This window comes from Eulemur rufifrons, chromosome 8, assembly GCF_041146395.1.
Source record: "Eulemur rufifrons isolate Redbay chromosome 8, OSU_ERuf_1, whole genome shotgun sequence".
NCBI lineage: Eukaryota > Metazoa > Chordata > Mammalia > Primates > Lemuridae > Eulemur > Eulemur rufifrons.
The window spans coordinates 21,326,191-21,348,614 of record NC_090990.1 but is presented as its reverse complement, the minus strand read 5'-3'; the positions used below and the strand labels follow the sequence as shown (position 1 = coordinate 21,348,614).

Sequence of the window (22,424 nt, the reverse complement as noted above, 5' to 3'; positions counted from 1 at the left end):
TCAGGACAAGGCTTGGAATTAACAATTACGAATGAAACTAGGCCTCATCTCACTAATGCACAGAGGATGAAAATATATTAATAATTACTCACCATGCTAAACACCCTATAGCCCTTATCAGGTCACTCATGGGTTAAAAGATCTTCAAAAGCTTTCTAAAAAAAATCAAATCCAAATTCATACCTCGGCATTCAAGGCCTTTCCCAGTCTGTCTCTAATCTACTTTTCCAGCCTCATCTTTACTTATATAATGTGCTGGCCAAACAAGACTATTTTTCCTTCTTCAATGGTTCAGCGCTATTGTTCAAACAGTTCCCTGTCTCTGAAATGCTCTGCTTTCCCTCTTTACTCCCACCTCACCCAACAGTTCAAGGCTCGGCCCAGCTGCCACCTCTCCTTCTATCAAGTCTCCTTCCATGAGTCCCTCAGCCAGAATTAAACTCTTTGTTCACATTCTCATAGCATTTTTTTAAAAAAAAATTCTAAACTTCTGACCAAAGTATAATACACATATAGAAAAGTTTTTATTGTAAGTATGCAGCTCACTTGATTTTCACAATTTAAACATACTGATGTTACCAGTACTTAGATAAAAAACCAGAACATTACCAGCACCTCAGAAGCCTGTCTCATGCTCCCTTCTAGTCACCATGCCTCTCCCAGGGGTAATCACTATTTCTAACAGCATAGATTCCTTTTACCTATTTTTATAAATTACATAAATGAAATCATAGAGTATGGAAGCTTCTGTGTTTTGCTTCTTTTGTTTGTGTCATTCATCCATATTGTTGTATATCATTAGGAATCATTCATTTTCATTGCTATATAGTATTCTGTACTACTATCGGTGGGTAGTTGAATAATTTCTGTTATGAACAATGCTTCTATGAACTTTCTAGTACATGTCTTTTGGCAAATATATGCATGCATTTCTGTTTGGAAATGTCTAGTTCCACACAGAGGTGGAACTGCTGGGTTTTGGGGCATCAGCTTTAGCAGACACTGCCAGTTTTCCATAGCACATTTACCAATTTACACTCCTATCAGCAGAGGATAACATTCCAGCTGTCATAGCTTTTATTTTTCACCTTTATTATAACACACGGTGCCTGTAGAGTAGGTACTCGGAAAATATTTAATTGAAGAGCATCACCCTCGATCACTTTCTTTTTCAAACTTTAACTGAATCCTATACACACTTCAATCCAAGCACGTACCACACTTTACTGAATTATATAATTATGTTTCTTCTCTAGAAAGTGAGCGCTTAAGTTACAATATCTTACATGTGTTTGTTCTCCAGCACCTTAGCCCAAGGCTTGACATACAATAAGCATCAATACACGTTTGTTGTAATTTTCTTGCTCTTCACCCAAAAATATTCTTTCTTTACCTGAATCTCTTTAAGATTTAATGCTGCATTCACCTAAGATTTTCAAATCATTCACCAGGTCTCTACAGTCCAGCAAAAACAGAGGAATATTCTGTCAAATCAGCCATATTATACAAAAAAAAAAACAAGGGGTGGCTATATAAAAGCAGAACAAAGCTAACCACTTCACATGTACACTTTTTCAACCTGACATTATGAACGTACCACTTCACATATTTTAGCCAACAGTTTCATGAGACATGCAAGCTCATGAGAGGAAACAGAAGGACAAAGATACTTTCTATCTGTCCCATTCACTGAACTTGAAACTTCTTCAAACTTCAGCTCAAATACTGCATCTTCTATGAAATGCTCCCTGATACCACAGGCAGAGATAATTTACTCTTTTGTGTCACCACAGTATTTTACCCTCTGATCATTTGGTTAGGTTTGTTTACATTTGGCCTCACTCTCTGCATCATAAGCAGGACCTCAAGAAACAAACACTCTCTAACACATTGTTGTCCAAAAGAATACAATGATGGATATGTTCTATAAATCTGTAAATCTGCACTACCCAAACATGTGGCTATTAAGCACTTAAAATGCGGCTTCTAGGTCAGGCATGGTGGTTCACACCTGTAATTCCAGCACTTTGGGAAGCCAAGGTGGGAGGATTGTTTGAGGTCAGGAGTTTGACATCAGCCTGGGCAACATAGGAAGACTCTACAAAAAACTTTTTAAAAAATTAGATGGGGGCAATGGCTCATGACTATAGTCCCAGCTACTCGGGAGGCTGAGGCAGGAGGCTTGCTTGAGCTAAAGGGGTTCGAGGTTAAAGTGAGCTATGATTGTGCCACTGCATTCTAGCCTGGTTGACAGAGCAAGACCATCTCTTTTTAAAAAATTTTTGTAGGGGTTAGGTCTCGTCATGTTGCTCAGACTGGTCTCAAACTAGTGGCTTCAAGCAATCCTCCCACCTTGGCCTCCCAAAGTGCTGGGATTACAAGTGTGAGCCACCGTACCTGGCCAACACCCTGTCTCTTAAAAAAAAAAAAATTTTTTTTTTAAATGTGGCTAGTGTGATTGAGGAATTGGATATTAAATTTTATTTAATTTTGATTAATTTACATTTAAATAGCCACATGTGACAAGCAGCTACCCACTTGGACTATGTAGACAAGCATATCATTTACGTTCTGAAAATGCATGCTCAAATTCCTGGCTTTTGCCTTAGAAGAATCTTACTTAAAGGATGGGGGGGGGAGGGTCAACTGGGTTATGGGAGAGGGTCCTTTCAAAACATATAAAGAAGCATGAGTAACAAAAACCAAGGCAGGAACTTGGGGACTTGACTTGAACAAATCATAAACTCCATGGCTTTCAGATGCCCTTGTTTGTAAAGCTGAGTTTCAAGTGGCTGTGAGCTACAGCTTAAGCAAACCTTCATTATAATCAATTCTAATACTCTGTGGATTCTAACATACTACAAACCAAATCATACCTCCCACCTAACACTCAATTCAACAAATGTGTCACTCATCCAGACGTCTCCCTTTCTGTCCTCATTGCCATCATACTGTAATAGTTTAGGCCTTATCACATTTCATCTAGAGAGTAATAACAATCTCACTGGTCTCCCTGCCTCCAGTTTTTCTCCTCCAATCCATCCAGTACACATTGTCAAATTAATCTTTCTTTTTTTCAGTTCAACTAATAAGTGGCTTGTGCCAGTGCTAGTAGTATGTATACGAAAATGAACAGGACATGGTCCTTTTCCTCAAGGAACTCATAGTCTAGCAGCAGAGGGAGACTTATAAATGAATAACTGTAGTGTGGTGAGTCATAAGTGCTCTTTCTGAAGACAATACTATGCTGGCTACACCTAATTGGAAACTGCCTTTAGCTCCTTTCCATTTGCAGAGGAACTTATTAGATGACCTTGTTAACACTTTGGGGCCTGAGGGGATAAAATGTAAGAGCTAGATTTTGATGGAAAATGAAAGGTGGCTAGCAAACTGTGAGTATCTAAAGACACATAAGGATATTGAGCATAACAGGGTGAGGCCAGACAATGGGGTACCTGGGGAGATTAATATGATCAGAAGACTCTCCCACTCAAAAAAGATTTTTAGGCCGGGTGTGGTGGCTCACGCCTGTAATCCTAGCACTCTGGGAGGCCGAGGCTGGTGGATCGCTCAAGGTCAGGAGTTCGAGACCAGCCTGAGCACGAGTGAGACCCCGTCTCTACTAAAAATAGAAAGAAATTATCTGGCCGGGCGCGGTGGCTCACGCCTGTAATCCTAGCACTCTGGGAGGCCGAGGCGGGTGGATCGCTCGAGGTCAGGAGTTCGAGACCAGCCTGAGCAAGAGCGAGACCCCGTCTCTACTAAAAATAGAAAGAAATTATCTGGCCAACTAAAATATATATATACAAAAAATTAGCCGGGCATGGTGGCGCATGCCTGTAGTCCCAGTTACTCGGGAGGCTGAGGCAGTAGGATCGCTTAAGCCCAGGAGTCTGAGGTTGCTGTGAGCTAGACTGACGCCACGGCACTCACTCTAGCCCGGGCAACAGAGCGAGACTCTGTCTCAAAAAAAAAAAAAAAAAAAAGAAATTATCTGGCCAACTAAAATATATATAGAAAAAATTAGCTGGGCATGGTGGCGCATGCCTGTAGTCCCAGCTACTCGGGAGGCTGAGGCAGTAGGATCGCTTTGAGGTTGCTGTGAGCTAGGCTGATGCCATGGCACTCCAGCCTGGGCAACAAAGTGAGACTCTGTCTCAAAAAAAAAAAAAAAAAAAAAGAAAAGATTTTTAAAAAATCCATATTCTTTGACTGATATTCAAGGCTCTCTGCAATCTGACCCCAACGTACTTTTCAAGCCTTACATTCTAATACTTGACCATACCCTCTCATTTCCTAAAACAGCACTCCCGAATGTGCCCTGTGCTTTCCTACTCCTTGCCTTTCCTCAAACCATTTCTTCTGTCTGGAATACTGTTCCTTCCCCTGTTGTCTGACAAAATCTTCTTTGTTCTTCAAGACCTAGCTCAAATGCCACCTACTCTCTGACCATCATGGCCTGAAATCAACTGTTCCTCTTCAAGGTAATTCCTTAAACTCGTTCTTTAAACCATTCTCGTAGCATTTATGACACGTTGCCTTGTATTTGTTGAATAAACGAGTAAATGAATGCTACCCATCAGGCACTATGGGAGATAAGACGTGGCTCCTGTTTTTACAGGTCTTATACATTCTTTCAAAAGAAAAGGTGAGATAATCTCAGATATTAGAGGAAAAACAAAGAGGCAATTAAAACAACAATTACAAGAAACTGCATATATTAAAAGTCTATCATAGACTAGACACTAAGCTGGCTCCTTACAAATAAGATTTTACTGAAATCATTCCATAACTTCTGAGATACTTCCAGAATTGCAGATGGTATCACTACCTCCATTTTATAGTGAAGAAGCCGAAGTTCAGAGAGACTACGTTATCTACTCAAGGTCATATACTAGTTTGAGCAGAACTAGTACTCTTTCCTTTTTATACATATACACTCTTTCTCATTCAATGTAACTCTAAAACCTATAATCATTCCACTATGCCATGTTTCTTTCCTGAGAGCCATAGACATAGTTTATGAAAGTTACTGTTTCAGCCACTTAGTTATTACTAGAAATAGCCTATACATAGAGACAGGTACACAGCAAAACCAGGGAGCCCTTTCCCTTCCCTACCCTTTTCCTCAGAAACAGAGACAGTTCTTTAATCTTATTTATTTTATATTTTACCACTGTAAGGGTGGCTTTGGGAAAGTTTCCTGCTTTTTAATGAGTCTGTATGTCACAGGATTCTTTGGAACAGAAGCAATTTATTATAATGCAATCAGTAAGTGCCAGAGTTAAATAACGTGGAAAATGTTTTGTCAATAATAAGCCCTACAAATGTCAATATTTAGGGACTAAACTACAGAAATATGAAAAACTCTAGGTCACATGCAACAGCTAGAAGCATTATGTGGTGAAAAGTACATTAGCTTTAAGGTCAGAGAGATGTAGATTCAAATCCTTGATATTTGCTATGTAACCACAAGCAAGTTACTTAGCACTAAGCTATAATGCAGGAATATAGAATAAAATGGGGATAATGCCCATTTTGCAGGTTGTTAGGAGAATTACATGCACTAATGTACATAAAATGCCTTGCATAATGCCTGGCAAGTAATATGTATCCAATAAATATCATTTCCCTTCCTTTTAGATAAAATTCCTTCATATCCAAAGTAATTTTGCTCAGAACTATAAACAAAAGGGTTTCCAAACTTTTCACCAACAAGATCCCATTCAAATAACATTTATCATCTTTTTCTTGTTTTTTTTAAATTAATCAATGACACCTAATTAGCAGGAGATAAACAATGTGATATTTTATCATCTAAAATAACAAAATAACAGCATGGTTAACCTGAGGATAAATGTATGATTTTAGCTGGCTTCCTGAAACACTAAAAACAGTTAATAAACCCTCCAAGATTCCTTCAAGTGATCTTATGGATCCAAGAACCCCTGGTTAGAAATTCAAGAAAGACTCTGAGACAAACAGAAAATTCCCCATATCACCAGACATTAACATACATGGATAGAAAATCTTCCATTCCTAAATGAAAGGTCAGAAGAAACAATGAAAGTAAGGTGGTGTTTTCAGAACACAGTGTATCCCAAGATGTGGGAGTCTAAACCTCACTAGAGTTACTCCTAGATTACCCTAACCCCCTGACATGGTCTCATTAGAAGAGAGGTAAATAATAGTACTTCATAAATGCTTATTGGGCTCACTGGTTAAAGGGCAGAAATAGAAATCGATTAAGGGGAGGGAAACAAAACTATTGATGGAGCACACTCCTATGCTAGGAGGTTTGCATATTAACATTTCATCTTAGAACTCCATGCAGCAAAGTGTTATCTACACTTTATACCTCTAAAAGCCAAAGCTCACAAAGGTTATATAACTCATCAATATCACAAAGTCTATAAATGGTAGAGTTCCCAGTTCAGCCTGATTTACCACAGCATTCTATGGTTTCTATGGGATATAGAAGGATTTCAGCCTTTCTAAACCTTGTACCTACTCAATGATAACGTTGTTAGGATCAAGGTCTTTCCCAGTCCCTTGGTTGACAACTTTCATGGAGAGGGATACTTTTATCCTATCATTTTTCATCTGAAAAAGATAAAAGCAAAGTTACCAAAAAACTCTAAGTACATCATTCAGACTAACAGTCTAAAATTATCTAACTAAGAATCAAAACTTGCATTGTCATAATATACATTGAGTTCTTCTAATGGACCAGGTACTGTGCTAGGAACACTGAGGGTACAAAGAAGAAAAATAGGCAAACCCTATCACACAAGAATTTTAGGAAACAGTCTTTATCTCATTCCTCTCCCTCTGGGAGAAAGACAAACGGTTGCTCAGAAATCCAAGGCCTGTGGATGTAACCTGGCAAGAAATAAAACCTGTTTCTTCCAGGTAAGTTCAGCATAGTGATTGGTTCAGAGATTTATAAACTCAGAATGGGTTTTAGAACATTTTAGGAGACTAGATCTCCTTTTGGACTTGGTCTAGAGCTCCATTAAGCATGAAGACACTTGTTAATCACGTTGGTCTTCTTTTGCTTCTGGTAGCACATAAAGCCTTTCTTCACTTCAGGGTCTTTGCATCAGTTATTTATTCTGTTTGGAATGTTCTTAGCCCAACTCTTCACATGACTAGTTCCTTTTCTTTTGGGTCTCAGCTCATATACCATCTCTTCAGACAGCCCTTTCCTGACAACTTTATCTAAATCTACCTCCAATATCATTTGAACCCAATATAGCACTTACTATAATCTGCAATTATTTTATGTATATATTTGTTTACTTTTTAAAAATTTGTCTCCTCCACTTATAAAGAGAGACCCCATCTCTCTCTTTTTTATGAGATGGGGTCTTGCCTTGTCACTGAGGCAGGAATGCAGTAGTATGATCATAGCTTGCTACAGCCTCAAACTCCTGGGCTCAAACAATCCTCCTGCTTCAGCCTCCCAAGAGCTGGATCTAAAGCACATGCCACCACGCCTGGCTAATATTTTTCATTGTTTGTAGAGATAGGGGTCTTGCTATGTTGCTCAGGCTGGTCTCAAACTCCTGGACTCAAGCTACCATCCCACCTCAGCCTCCCAAGTAGCTGGGATTACAGGCATGAGACACCACACCTGACTGTCCTTTACTTATATTCTATATAGACTCCATAATAGCTGGGATCACTTTGCTGGTTCACTCTTGTATCCCCCAAACCTAGCACATATTAAGCACTTAAATATTATTGAATAATAGTTCTTTCAGACCTATTTCCCCTGCCATTCTCTGGTAGAAGAGCAGGACTCACTACATGTTCATATTTCTCCTGTGCTATGCTCACACCCACAACGCTTGTACCCTCAACAGAATTGCTAACAGGGTCCTTTGGATCTTTCTCACATCCTACACATGGCATGATGATAGATACTAGGAGAAATGACTAAGTCCTTTGTCCTTTTTTTTGTTTTGTTCCAAACTGAAGTGTATCTGGCAGATATTCTCCAAAGTCTATGATAAAGACTTGTTCCATAGATCAAGTTTCCTTCTCTCATTTTGGTTCTTTTCTTTCTTTTTTCCCTCCTGCCCACCATATAGGTAAACTTCAGGGAGGGAAGTTTGCAAACAGGCACTTGTTGCACCACACTTTTATAGTTCACACCATTCCTTCTGACTTTGCAAAACAGCCAGAAGGTTTAAATTCAGGACAGATTCTAGTCAAAAGATTTAAAAATAAGATTATCAGCCACAATTAACAACATTTACACACTCACTTTCATAAAATACCAAGAAAATCCCAGCTCTTCCTAACCCTTTTTTCTAACCCCATGAAAGTAGCACAGAACTTTACCTCTCGGCCAATAAGCTTCACCCACACTTTGTCTCCGACATCTACTATTTCAGAGGGCTTATCCACCCGACAGGATGACATATGAGTTCGATGGACCAGACCTGGGCACAAGAAGGAGAAATAAAATAAAACAGAGGGCGTGTCTGGTATTTATATTTTAAATGACTGGATAAGGAGAAGATAAGAAATGGGGAATGCAAGGGAAAAATGAAAGTTTCCACTGAAAAATATTTGTTAAAACAGTAAATTAAACCAATTTGGGATTGCTTTTTATACCTAATCAACCAACGAACATTCTTAAAATAATGCTCAATGTTAGTAAAGATGTGATAAAATAACTATAATCATGTAAGACTGATAGAAATACCAGTTGGCAAAATTCTTTGAAAGCAAAGGCATAAAGATGTTTATACCTTTCATGCAAGAATATCATCAATGATATTTTTTCAAAGGAAAAACTTAATAGAGGCAAAAACCTATGGGTATAAAATACTTGCAGTATTATTACTTACAAAGGTTAAAAAAAAATAAGAGGTCGGGCAGGTGGCTCATGCCTATAATCCCAGCAGTTTGGGAGGCCGAGGTGGAAGGATGCTTGAGGCCAGGAGTTCAAGATTCGACTGGGCAACAAAGCAAGACCCCACCTCAAAAAAAAAAAAAAAAAAAAAAGCCAGGCGCGGTGGTGCATGCCTATAGTCCCAGCTACTTGGGAGGCTTAGGCAGGAGAATCGCTTGAGCCCTGGAGTTTGAAGTTGCAGTGAGCTGTAATTGTACCACTGCACTCCATCCTGGGCAACAGAGCAGGATCTTATCTCTTTAAAAAAAAGTAACACGAAGAATTATAAAACAGCCTAAGTGATCAATAACTAGAAAATAGCTTGGCAAATTATGGCAAATCTGTCAAATAGAACAGTAAGCAGCCATTTAAATTATAGTTACAGAAAACAATTATCACAAATGTTAAGTGAAAAAAGGAAATAGAAACAAGGTATCATTTTTAATCTATTAAATTAGCAAAATATATATTTTTATAATTTTCATTTTTTTTAAGAGACAGGGTCTCGCTCTATGATCTAGGCTGGAATGCAGTGGTACAATCACAGTTCACCACAACCTCCAACCACTGGGCTCAAGAGATTCTCCTGCCTCAGCCTCCCAAGTAGCTGGGACTATAGGAATGCAGTACCATGGCCAACTAATTTTTTTTTTAATTTTTTTGTAGAGACAGGGTATTTCTATGTTGCCCAGGCTTGTTTCAAACTCCTGGCCTCAAGCAATCCTTCCACTTTGGCCTCCCAAGTAGTTGGGACTATAGGCACATGCCACCATGCCTGGCTATTTTTTTTTTTTTAGAGGTGTGGTCTCACTATGTTGCTCAGTCTGGTCTTGAACTCCTGGCCCCTCAATGATCGTCCCACCTTGGTCTCCCAATGTGCTGGGATTATAGGCGTAAGCCACTATGCCTGGCCAACAAAATATTTAGAAAATAACAATACTCAGTGTGGTGAAAGTGTAGTAAAATAAATAATATTAATAAGGCTAGAACAAACATGGAAATCTCTTAGCAATGGCTATGAAAAAGGATAAAATATTTATAATATACTTCATATTTAATAAAAATAATTGAAAATTTAATAATTTAATAACATTTAATAAAATATTTATCACAGACATCCTTTTCCTGTCTGTCCAAGGTCGTTTCCCTTACATTCTAAAGCAATCTGGTCAGTCCGTGTAATCTGGCTGGAGCTGACCTAACCCCCAACTGTGGGCACATGACACAGACTTAGTCAGTCAAGGTACTTCCATCCTCCTGGCCACAATATAACTGACTGGTTCAGGGACAGACACAAGAAACCAGCTAAATCGATCATCTTTCTTAAGACGTTTGTCAGGATTATGAACTACAAAAAACTGCCAATGCTTATCTTTACCACCAGATGGCAAGAGTCTGCCAGGGAGAAGCAAAGAAGAGCACTGGGAAACAAGACACAAAGCCTGAGGGTATAATCTGAGCACCTGTGACAGCCAAGCAGAAGCCCCCAGCAAGACTGGCCAAAATGTTTTTCAACTATGTTTCTGCCCCTTGCAACCTAGACTCTAATAAATAATTTGACCCATAATCACTTCCGAGAATCTATTCTAAAAAAATAATCTTATACATGGGAAGAGCTACATGCTTCAGGAAAAGTAATCTACATCAAAATATTCAATGTATTTTTAAGATAGGAAAATTCAGAAACAACCCAATATCCAACAAAAGGGTAATAATTAAGTCAATTATGGTATAGTTATTTGGTGGTCCATGAAAAAGATTACGTAAAAACATGTCAAGGCCGGGCGCGGTGGCTCACGCCTGTAATCCTAGCACTCTGGGAGGCCGAGGCGGGTGGATTGCTCAAGGTCAGGAGTTCGAGACCAGCCTGAGCGAGACCCCGTCTCTACTAAAAATAGAAAGACATTATATGGACAACTAAAAATCTATATAGAAAAAATTAGCCGGGCATAGTGGCGCATGCCTGTAGTCCCAGCTACTCGGGAGGCTGAGGCAGTAGGATCGCTTAAGCCGAGGAGTCTGAGGTTGCTGTGAGCTAAGCTGACGCCACGGCACTCACTCTAGCCTGGGCAACAAAGTGAGACTCTGTCTCACCAAAAAAAAAAAAACAAAACAAAAAAAAAACAAAACATGTCAATAATTCATTCTGTAGTAAATATTTATTGAGTGCCTATTAAATGTCAAGCATTGTATGCATCTAGCATTTATTTTCCAAAAGCAAAATGTGAAATTATACAGTATGGTTACAAATGCTTAAAATACATTAAAAAAAATTGAAATGACCCAAAATGTTAACAATGATTATAATATTACAGGTTAGCCTTTCCATTTATTTTCAAATGTTTTAATAATAGAGAGGATTACTTCTATTCTGGAAAAATTGAAAATAAATGAACAATTATTTTGAATGACAATAAACCAAGAATCACTCTAAAATAACTGCTCTCTCTAAAGTCACTTCGGAGACTTATTGACCTCTATTCTCATTCCCTCGCACACATGACACAAACACAAACACGCATGCACGGACGCAGCAAAACAGCACAATGCCTGAAACTCAAAGTGCCTGCCCTTTCCGTTAGAGGCTCCTATTGGAAGTCATTGCTTTCTCTATCCATGGTCACCGAGTCTCTCATACCTATGTCAGCTAATTCGGGAAGCTGATGCCTACCTACCTGAACAACTCTGAGGCCTCCAAAACATTTTACATACATTATATAAGCTTCTTAAATTTTAGGTCAACATATAATCTCCAAATTGGGTAAAATCCATACAGCTGGGGTTTTATTTTTTCCCCTATGATGATATAATGAAGCCAACTAGCCTAATTGGAAAGTTTGAAGAGGAAATTCAGATCCCACGAAGAAAAGGGAAACCTTTCACCTTGATATTTCTTTGGCTTCAACTGTCCTCTAATAATTACAATTCACCTCTTTCCTCTATTCCTAATGAAAGTTATGAAGGAAATTAATGTTGAACCTAATACACTTGAGAGAACATAATTTTTCTTCCCTAAAACAGGTCTATTTATTGGAGTAGCAGAAAGAAATAATGGCATGAACAACTTGTCCCACCTGATGCCAAAGTATGATTTTTCTTTTTCTTGGTTCAGGCATCTCTCTCCTGGATAAATATGACATTTCCAGAAGCTTTAACAGTGAAAAATTGGAAACAACTTAAAATGATTATATGGTGCATCTGAATGACAGAATAAAGCCATTAAATGTTTTAAAAAAGTGGCCTGGGTGTGGTGGCTCACGCCTATAATCCTAGCACTCTGGGAGGCCCAGGCAGGATTGCTTGAGCTCAGGAGTTTGAGACGAGCCTGAGCAAGAGCAAGACCCCATCTCCACTAAAAATAGAAAAATTAGCTGGTGTAGTGGCTACAGGAGGCTGAGGCAGAAGGATGGCTTGAGCCCAGGAGTTTGAGGTTGCAGTGAGCTATGATAATGCCACTGTACTCCAAAAAAAAAAAAAAGAAAAAAAAAGGTCACCTTTACCTTTGGTTTGGGGAATCTGAATTTCCTCTCCAGAGTTTTCGAGTCAGTCATCTCCAATCAATGGTATATGACAATAATGTAAGCACATAAATTAAAGTGCTTTCATATCCTTTATCTTATTGAGATTATAGATTCATTCAAACATTTACTAAACACCTATTATATTGTAGGCAAAAATGGATCCAAGGATGAATGAAACATCCTTGCCTTTTTTGATTCTACCAAGTCAAAAAACTCAGAGCCTAAAATATACAAATCATTCCCATTTCACAGATTAGGAAATTAAGGCGAAAAGACTAAGCAACTTACCCAAGTCAAGAACCTAATAAATGGTGGGGCTGGGACCAGAATTCATTTATTCATTCAATAAGAATTACTAAACACCCACTATACCTTAGGCACGGTACTAGGCCCCGACTCATCTAAACAGCCTAACTATTCCACAAGTCAGTGGATAAAGTGCAACCCCACTCATTTTTATTTATGTACCATTGTAATTTGTTTACATCTCTAGACTGTGAACAATCTGAGGGCAGCAGGGACTACGTTTTTCTTATCTCTGTGCTGCCATCAAAAAAAGGTTACAAGAGAATTGAACTCAATAATTATTTGCTAAACTGAATCTACTGCCAAACATTTGAGCTTCTACCATAAGAGCAAGGAACTCTAAAAGTATAACACTGAATAATCTCTGCTTTCAAAATTTCAGTTTAGTGCTGGAGGGCAAAAGACCATGGGGAAAAAAAAGAACTGTACAATTGTACAGACAACTTTGTTGTCTACTAAGATGCTCACTAGCCACATAACTGTTTTTTTTTTTTTTTTTTTTTTGAGACAGAGTCTCACTTTGTTGCCCAGGCTAGAGTGAGTGCCATGGCGTCAGCCTAGCTCACAGCAACCTCAAACTCCTGGGCTTAAGCGATCCTACCGCCTCAGCCTCCCGAGTAGCTGGGACTACAGGCATGCGCCACCATGCCCGGCTATTTTTTCTATATATATTTTAGTTGGCCATATAATTTCTTTCTATTTTTAGTAGAGACGAGGTCTCGCTCTTGCTCAGGCTGGTCTCGAACTCCTGACCTTGAGCGATCCACCCGCCTCGGCCTCCCAGAGTGCTAGGATTACAGGCGTGAGCCACCGCGCCCGGCCCACATAACTGTTTTAAGTTTAAATTTAAATTAGTTGAAATAAATAAAATGAAAAAGTCAGTGGCTACTATAATAGATAGCACAGATGTGGTACAATACAAAAATAAATATTTGGTCTTTGTCCCTGTTCCTGGCAAAGAACTCCTAAAACTCCTGGGATTTCCTGAGTGATACGAGTATATTTTATTATTCATAATAAGACCCTTTTGATCACACCTGAGGTTACGCTAATGAGGTGACAGAATGAGGCCCGTAGATGATAATCTGTATTTGCAGTGCTAGCATCACCACCTCAGCTCCACCTTAGATCACTAGGCATTAGATTCTCATAAGAAGCACGCAACCTAGATCCCTCACATGCACAGTTTACAGTAGGGTTTGTGCTCCTATGAGAATCCAACGCCGCCAATGATGGCATTGGTAGGTGGAGCTCAGGCAGTGATGCAAGCAATGGGGAGCAGCTGTAAATACAAATAAAGTACTTGCTTTATTTAGATTTGCTTGCTCACCACTGCAGGATTAGAGGGTTGGAATTTTTTTTTTTTTTGGAGACAAGGTCTCACACTAGGTTGTCCAGGCTAGACTCAAACTCCTGGGTTCAGCAATCTTCCTGGGACTAAAGGCACACACCCACCCAGCACAGAAAGTAGGAAGTTTTCGTCCCACCCACCAACCCTCCATCTCCATCTCCAGGAAGGGGAGGGATGGGGCCTGGAGATGGACCTCTGGAAAAACTCATGAATCTGTAAAGTTTTGAGGTTGGTAAACACATCCTAGTTCTGGGAAAGTGGCATACCAGAGAGGGCATGAAAGCTCGCCACCACAACTTGCCCAACTCCACTCCACCCATACTTTGCCCTATGCATCTCTTCCACTTGGCTGTTCCTGGGTTACATCCTTTATTATAAACTGTATAATTACAATATACTGGAATAAAAGTTATCATGCACTGTGGCTGTTTGAGGTGCAACAGCAAAACTAGCACTAATTTCTTTACCCTTCTTAAAAATCTCACACATAGAAGATTCGTTCTTACCATAGATCCTAGCAAGCCCAGCATAGGATTTTTTTTCTCTCCTTATCAAGAACTTTTAACTTTTCCCTTAAAGGAAACACTTTAAGGCTTCTTTTTGGCATATTTGAATTGCAGCATGACTGCTGTATTTTGGAATCATTAAGTAAAATAAGGCTTTCTTGAACACAAGCACTGCCATACCAGACAGCGGTGCCAATAATCAAGAAGGCTACTAAGTGACTAACATGAGGATAGCATATACAACATGGATACACTGGACAAAGGGATGATTCATGTCCCAGGTGGGGAGGAGCAGGATGGCGAGAGATTTTATCACACTGCAATTTAAAACTTATGATTGTTTCTGGAATTTCCCATTTAATATTTTTGGATCTCAGTTGACCTAGCCTGAGACCACAGAAAGCCAAGCCTCAGATAAGGGGCTCCTAATGATGAATAAAAAAAAAAAAATTTTTTTTTTAAGACGGAGCCTCACTCTGTTGCTCAGGCAAGAGTGCCGTGGCATCAGCCTAGCTCACAGCAATCTCAAACTCCTGAGCTTAAGCAATCCTCCTGCTTCAGCCTCCCAAGTAGCTGGGACTACAGGTGTGCACCACAACACCCAGCTACTTTTTCTGTTTTTAGTAGAGACGGGGTCTCACTCTTGCTCAGGCTGGTCTCAAACTCCTGAACTCAAGCAATCCTCCTGCCTCAGCCTCCCAGAGTGCTAGGATTACAGGCGTCAGCCATCATGCCCAGCCAAAAAAATTAAAACTAAATTTCCAACACTGAGTATTAATAGTGATCTTTTAAAACATTTGTTAATCTCAAAGATTTTATGAGTGTTTTAAGTCATTTCTTAAAAATCTGAGATAATTACAGTTTCATATGCACTCAAAAGAAACACTGTAAAGTGTTTTCCTGAGTTCCGTGAGCTGTTCTGGCAAAGTCCCAAACTTAAGGGGTGGCTTGTGGGAACCTCTTATTTACAGCTGGTTGGTCAGAAATACAGGTGGCCCAGGACTTGTGACTGCCTTCTGAAGTGGGGGAAATCTTGCAGGACTAAGTCCCTTTAACTCGTAAGACGTGATATTAATTCGAGGCAGATAATGTCAGAATTGAACGGAATTGTTGGACATCCAATTGGTGTCCAGAGAATTGGTGTCAGAAAAACAAATCAGAAAAGATATAGAACATTTCTGTCATTGTAGAAAGTTCTACTGGACAACACTATGAGAAGAGAAAGAAAAATCTAGTTTAGATTTGAGTACTAGGAAGGAGTCTTCAGCACAGTAGTGGCTAAAGAACTCTAAGAAACTAACTCAAATCAGAGTTTACTTTCCTGAATCAAAGATGTTAGGATCTCTGGTCTGATTACCAGAATTATTTCCTAACTCAGTCCTTTCAGGATGAGACTTGATCTTCCTCCTTTACAGGCAGAGAAGCTAAGATACACTATAAGGAAGTCAACCGTTCAAGTTATCCAATAAACGAACAGAAGACCTCAGGATTGGAGCTCCCAGAGTTTCCACCTAATTATTTGGCTCCCTGAGCTCTCCCGCTGAGGCTTGTCTCAGCACAGCTGTCAGACTGACAGATTCACTTGTAACCTGTCAGCCCCAATCAGAGGCATCACCTGACAGGGTATGGACACAAGTGAGATGAAGACTGACTGCTGGAAGGTCACAGGCCTTTAATCCCCACATAGTCCCCAAAGTGTCACATAAATGTCCAAGCAAGAACAAGACTCTCAGGCACTGGCAAGAACACTAACAAGAAAATCTGTCCTCAGACAAAAAGAAGTGTACAACCCATGGGGTGGGGATGAGTTCCACCTCATTAAATCTGAGACAATATAAAATGAGAAACTTAATTCTAGGCTGCTGATTGCCAGCTTGAAAACTACTGGTAAGCCATTCCTAATGCAAAGATGCAATCTGCAGCAGAGTAGTCTTCAAGGCTGGAGGCATGGTTTTTTTTTTTTGAGACATTGTCTCACTATGCAGCCTGGGCTAGACCTAGCTCACAGCTACGCCAAACTACCAGACTCAAGCAATCCTCCTGCCTCAGCCTCCTGAGTAGCTGGGACTAGAGGTGCACACCACCACCCCCTGCTAATTTTTTCTATTTTTAGTACAGACGGGGGTCTCACTCTTGCTCAGGCTGGTCTCCAACTCTTAACGTCAAGCGATCCTCCTGCCTTGGACTCCCAGAGTGCTAGGATTATAGGCGTGAGCCACTGTGCCCGGCCAGCATGGCTTTATTATCCAAAGATCAGCTGTTGGACTTTTTAAAAGAAACTTTTTTTTTTTAAAATTGCAAAAATGAAAGTCCTTTTTCCATGTACATCCCTTTCTTAGCAAACCGAACTCCCCAGAGGTTACCATTGTTAATAATTTGTTGAATATACTTCCCGACTTTCTTTTAAACATAGGCAATAATTTTTAAAATATAAAGGAAAAAATATATATAAAGACATACATACACTTGCTTTAAAAAGGTAGGGAAGGGGTATGTATATAAACTCTTCTGCAACATGTTTTTTTATTTTATTATCTTGGGACATCTTCCTATGTCAGTAAATTGAGATCTATCTTGTTTCATCAATTCTAAGATGCACTTTCTTTTCCCCTCACTTTAACATCTCTGAAATTGAAATGCTTCTCATAATCAATGGTGTCTTACTGCTATCAGTCAGGCAGCAGTGTGATGGAATTGTGTGAAAACCTTCCATTGACACTTTCTGGTAAAATGAAGCATCAGAGTGTTCAGAAATACAGTTATCATTCTTTTTATTATCACCTGCATAGTCCACAGCACAGATGTATAAATAATTTATCTAACACTCTACTGTAAATTAAATTCCCCAAAGAATTTCTGTATTAAAATAGTAAGCACATTAAAAATGTTAATAGGCATTGCCAAAGTCTGAGAATTTATGCTCCTAATAGTGAATAAAAGTGCCCATTTCCAACACTTGGTATTAACAACAATCTTTTTAAATATTTCTTAATTTCAAAGATTTTATGAGTGTTTTAAGTCACTTTTTAAAAATATTTGAGATAACCGTAGATTCATATGCATTCAGAAATAACAGAGATCCCATGTACACTGTACCCAGTTTTCTCCAATGGTAACATATAGCAGAACTGTAGTATACTGTCATGACCAGGATGCTGGCATTGATACTGCAGTATAAGAAATACATATTTGGCCGGGCGCGGTGGCTCACGCCTGTAATCCTAGCACTCTGGGAGGCCGAGGTGGGCGGATCGTTTGAGCTCAGGAGTTCAAGACCAGCCTGAGCAAGAGTGAGACTCCATCTCTACTAAAAATAGAAAGAAATTATATATAGACAGCTAAAAATACATATAGAAAAAATTAGCTGGGCATGGTGGCACATGCCTGTAGTCCCAGCTACTTGGGAGGCTGAGACAGGAGGATCCCTTGAGCTCAGGAGTTTGAGGTTGCTGTGAGCTAGGCTGACGCCACGGCACTCACTCTAGCCTGGGCAACAGAGTGAGACTCTGTCTCAAAAAAAAAAAAAAAAAGAAATACATATTTAGTCCAGGCACGGTTGCTCACACCTATAATCCCAGCATTTTGACCGAAGCACGAAGGTTGCTCCAGCCCAGGAGTTCAAGACCAGCCTGGGCAACACAGACCCTATCTCTACAACAAAAACAAAAACCCTAAACAATGAAGTTTAGAGAGTTGGTGAACATTATATCCATGTGCCAGAAGGGTAGCACACCCCAACTCCACAGGGACAGAGGCTCTAGCACTCAGAATCCTTCAGGCCTCAGCCTGTGTACCTTCTCATCTGACTGTTCTTTTTTATCCTTTATAATAAACTATAGTAATAGTAAGTATAGCATTTTTTTGAGTTCTGTGAGTTCTCAATTCATGCTAGCAAAGTATCCAACCTGGGGGAAGGGTGTAAAAATCCCTAAACTGTAGCAAATTCAGATAGAATATGCATAACCTGGGGACTCGATACTTGGGACTGGCATCTGAAGTGAGGGCAGTCTTGTGGGGTGAGCCCTTATATCTGTGGAATCTAACACATAGGTAGTAAGTATCAGAATTGAATTGTTGGGCATTCAAGGCTGGGAGTGGTAGCTCATGCCTATAATCCTAGCACTTTGGGAGGCTGAGGCAGGAGGAATGCTTAAGTCCAGGAGTTTGAGACCAGCATAAGCTATGTAGTGAGACCCTGTCTCTACAAAAAATAGAAAAATTAGGTGGGTGTGGTGATGTGCACCTGTAGTCCCAGCTGCTTGGGAGGCTGAGGCAGGAGGATCACTTGAGTCCAGGAGTTTGAAGTTGCAGTGAGCGATGATGACACCACTCTACTTTAGCCCAGGCAACAAAGTGAGAGCCTGTCTCAAACAAACAAAAAGTAAAATAAAATACAATGAATTGTTGGACATCCAATTGATGTTGGAGAATCAGAGAACTGGAGAATTGTTGGTGTAGGAAAAAACATCTCAGATACAATCCACCAGATCTTGTTCGATTTCCCGTTTTACTTGCACTGATTTGGGTTTGTGTGTATATCTGTATGTATTTAGTTCCATGTAATTTTATCACATATGTACGTTCATGTGTATCCACTACCATAGTCAAGATACAGAATAGGTTCATCTCCACAAGGACCCCTCACACTGCTATTTCCTCCCCATACCCCCTCTTCTCCTTAATCCCTGTCAACTACCAAGTAATCTGTTCTCCACTTAGGTAATTTTGTCACTTAAAGAATGTTACACAAGGCCAGGTGAGGTGGCTTACACCTGTAATCCTAGCACTCTGGGAGGCCAAGGCAGGAGGATCGCTGAGCTCAGGAGTTTGAGACCAACCTGAACAAGAGTGAGACCCCCATCTCTACTAAAAATAGAAAGAAATTAGCGCGGCAACTAAAAATAGAAAAAAAAAAATTAGCTAGGTGTGGTGGTGCCGGCCTATAGTCCCAGCTACTCAGGAGGCTGAGGCAGGAGGATCACTTGAGCCCAGGAGTTTGAGGTTGCTGGGAGCTAGGTTGATGCCAAGGCACTCTAGCCCAGGCAACAGAGCAAGACTCTGTCTCAAAGAAAAAAAAGTTAAAAAAAAGAGTTACATAAAAATATTTGCAAATCATATATCTGATATGGGACTAGTATCCAGACTATACAAAGAACACCTACCTAACTCAACAATAAAAAGAAAAATAACCTAATTTTTAAAAGTGCAAAGAATTTGGACATTTCTCAAAAAAAGATATACAAATGGTCAATAAACACATGGAAAGAGGCTCAACATCATTAGCCATTACGGACATGGAAACGTAAATCAGAACCACAATGAGACGATACTTCACACACATTAGGACGGTTATACTCAAAAAGATGGTTAATAACAAGTATGGACAAAGATGTACAGAAAGTAGAACCCTTATACATTGCTGTTGGGAATGTAAAAAGGTGCTGTCACTTGGGAAAAACAGTTTGGCAGTTCTTTAAAATGTTATACATAACAGATGACCCTGTGATTCCACTCCTAGGTATATATCCAAGAGCAATGAAAGCATATATCCATATGAAAATTTGTACATAAATATTCATAGCAACATTATTTATAATAGCAAAAAAGTGGAAGCAACCCAAATATCCATCAACTGATGGAACTGTAATAAATTAATTTGGAATGGCAATAAAAAGGAATGAAGTACATGCTACAAAACAGATGAATCTTGAAACATTATGCTAAATGAAAGAAGCCACTCACAAAAGACCACATATTCCATTAGAAATGATTCCATTTACAAAAAATGTGCAGAATAGACAAACATACAGAGACAAAGTATTATAGGTTGGTGGTTGCCTAAAGCTGGAGGACAGAGAGAATCTGGAGTGAACACTAATGGGTTTCTTTCTGGGGTGACAATAATGTTCTCAAATTAGATTGTGGTGATAACTGCAAAACTCTGAATATACCAAAAACCTGAATTGTACACTTAAGTGGGTAAAATGTGGGGTGGTGAATTATATCTCAATAAATCTATTTTTGAAAAATTAAGAAACATTTAAATTAAGAATGTTATATAAGTGGAATCATAAACTGTGTAATCTTTTGGGATTGGATTAGCTATTTTCCCACTCAGCATAATTCTCTAGAGATTGATCCAGGTTGTTGCCTCTATCAATACTTCATTCTCATTCCTTTTTCTCACAGAGTAGTATTCCATTTTACAAATGTACCACAAAGTAATTGAGTAACTTTTTAATCAGTACTGAGAATGAGTATCTTAATATAGTACCAAAAAATATTTGTTTCTCCCATGAGTTGTTTTTTCATATCCTTGGCCCCTTTTTCCTCTTTATCATATGTACTGCAAATTCTTTTTCCCAACTTAACTTTGCTTATGAGGATTTTTGCAATTAAGTTTCTTACTTTTATGTAGTGAAATGTTCTTCTATATTTTCTTCTAGTATTCTTATACTACTTTTTTTTCTTTTTCTGAGACAGGGTCTCACTCTGTCAGCCAGACTAGAGTACAGTAGTGTCATCATAGCTCACAGCAACCTCAAACTCCTGGGCTCAAGCAATCCTCCTGCCTCAGCCTCCTGAGTAGCTGGAACTACAGATGCATGCCACCACACCCAGCTAATTTTTCTATTTTCTTCTTTTTTATCAAGGGAGAGCACAAATGCAGTCCTCCACTACCACAAATTATGCAGTCAAGTTTCCCACATTTGGGGAAATCGCAAGGGTCAGTATATCCAGAGTGCAATGGATAAGCCTTATCGTTGGAAAACCACCTTCGTGATCATGGTATTTCCCCTGCCAGGGAAGTATAATTTTTTTCTATTTTTTGTAGAGACGGGGTCTCGCTATGTTGCTCAGGCTGGTCTCAAACTCTTGGCCTCAAGCAGTCCTCCTGCCTCAGCCTCCAAAGAGCTGGGATTATGGGTGTGAGCCACTGTACCTCCTTTTTTGTTTTTTCAAATGTTAACATCTTTAATAAATCTTTAACTTATTTTAATGTAAGAAGTTAGCAGGTTAGTTAGGATCCACCAGAAGTGTGATATAGTAGAAAGCTCCCTGGGCTAGGATTCAGAAGGCTTGGGTTCTAGTCCCAGCTGTGCCAATACCTAGCTAAATCACTCTGGGCAGGCCACCAGCGTGTGGAACCTACCTTTCTACATAACACAATTGTTTTGAGAAATAAATAATATTATAGACATAAAAGGGATTCTTCAAAAATGCTCAACAAATGTCTATTTACAAAGAAAATTTAAAATACTATATATAATATATATGTATTATTTACAATACTATTTCCATTCCATGTACCTTACAATAGAAAACTTACAATGTCAGCCTCAAAGAGAAGTAGCTTGTCCTCCCCAAAATCCTGTGTCCACAGAGGTCAAGTGACTTGCCTAGGGTCATAGGTGAAGCCTAGGAAAGAGCTGGTTCCAGAAATGAACCCAGTTAGCTATACCCTAGCCCTCCTCTAAGTCATAAAATGCCATTCTTCTGATAAGACCTGCCAGCTAAAAATGAACTGTCATTACTTGTCTATATTCATATCTAGACACAAAAAACAAAAAATTTCTGTCTGAAAATTGTACAGCCTATAATTAGGATATGGTGAGGGTGACAGCAGAGAGTTGAAATGGAAGGGCTAAATTTCAAGTTATAGGGTCCCACCTTGCTTCCGACAGCCTGGGATTTTGATAAATGCTCCATAATCTGTCACCATAGCAACCTATAAAGACAAAAAAAAAAAAATCAACGTCACACAAATGAGAATCTTTCTTCCATAGCACTGACCCTAGTCTCCCTGAATTACTACTCGGTACCAACTGCCTCTG

The 22,424-nt window shown here is 39.3% G+C and overlaps 1 protein-coding gene and 1 non-coding gene across 6 annotated transcripts in view; both read right to left on the bottom strand.

Annotated features, from left to right (window-relative positions):
• Positions 1–22,424, bottom strand: part of ZCCHC17 (zinc finger CCHC-type containing 17) — a 56,697-nt gene that overhangs the window by 16,786 nt on the left and 17,487 nt on the right. For 4 of the 5 annotated variants that reach the window (XM_069477573.1, XM_069477575.1, XM_069477574.1 and 1 more), the window contains 3 exons: positions 22,261–22,318; positions 8,350–8,450; positions 6,512–6,603 (listed from right to left, as the gene is read on the bottom strand). In XM_069477573.1, the coding sequence (XP_069333674.1) occupies positions 6,512–6,603; positions 8,350–8,450; positions 22,261–22,318 (251 nt within the window). The remainder of the gene's footprint in view (positions 1–6,511; positions 6,604–8,349; positions 8,451–22,260; positions 22,319–22,424) is intronic. The other variant, XM_069477576.1, reaches the window with a different exon arrangement.
• Positions 21,239–21,402, bottom strand: LOC138390936 (U1 spliceosomal RNA). The gene has a single exon (XR_011234604.1). It is a non-coding gene; the product is annotated as a U1 spliceosomal RNA (small nuclear RNA).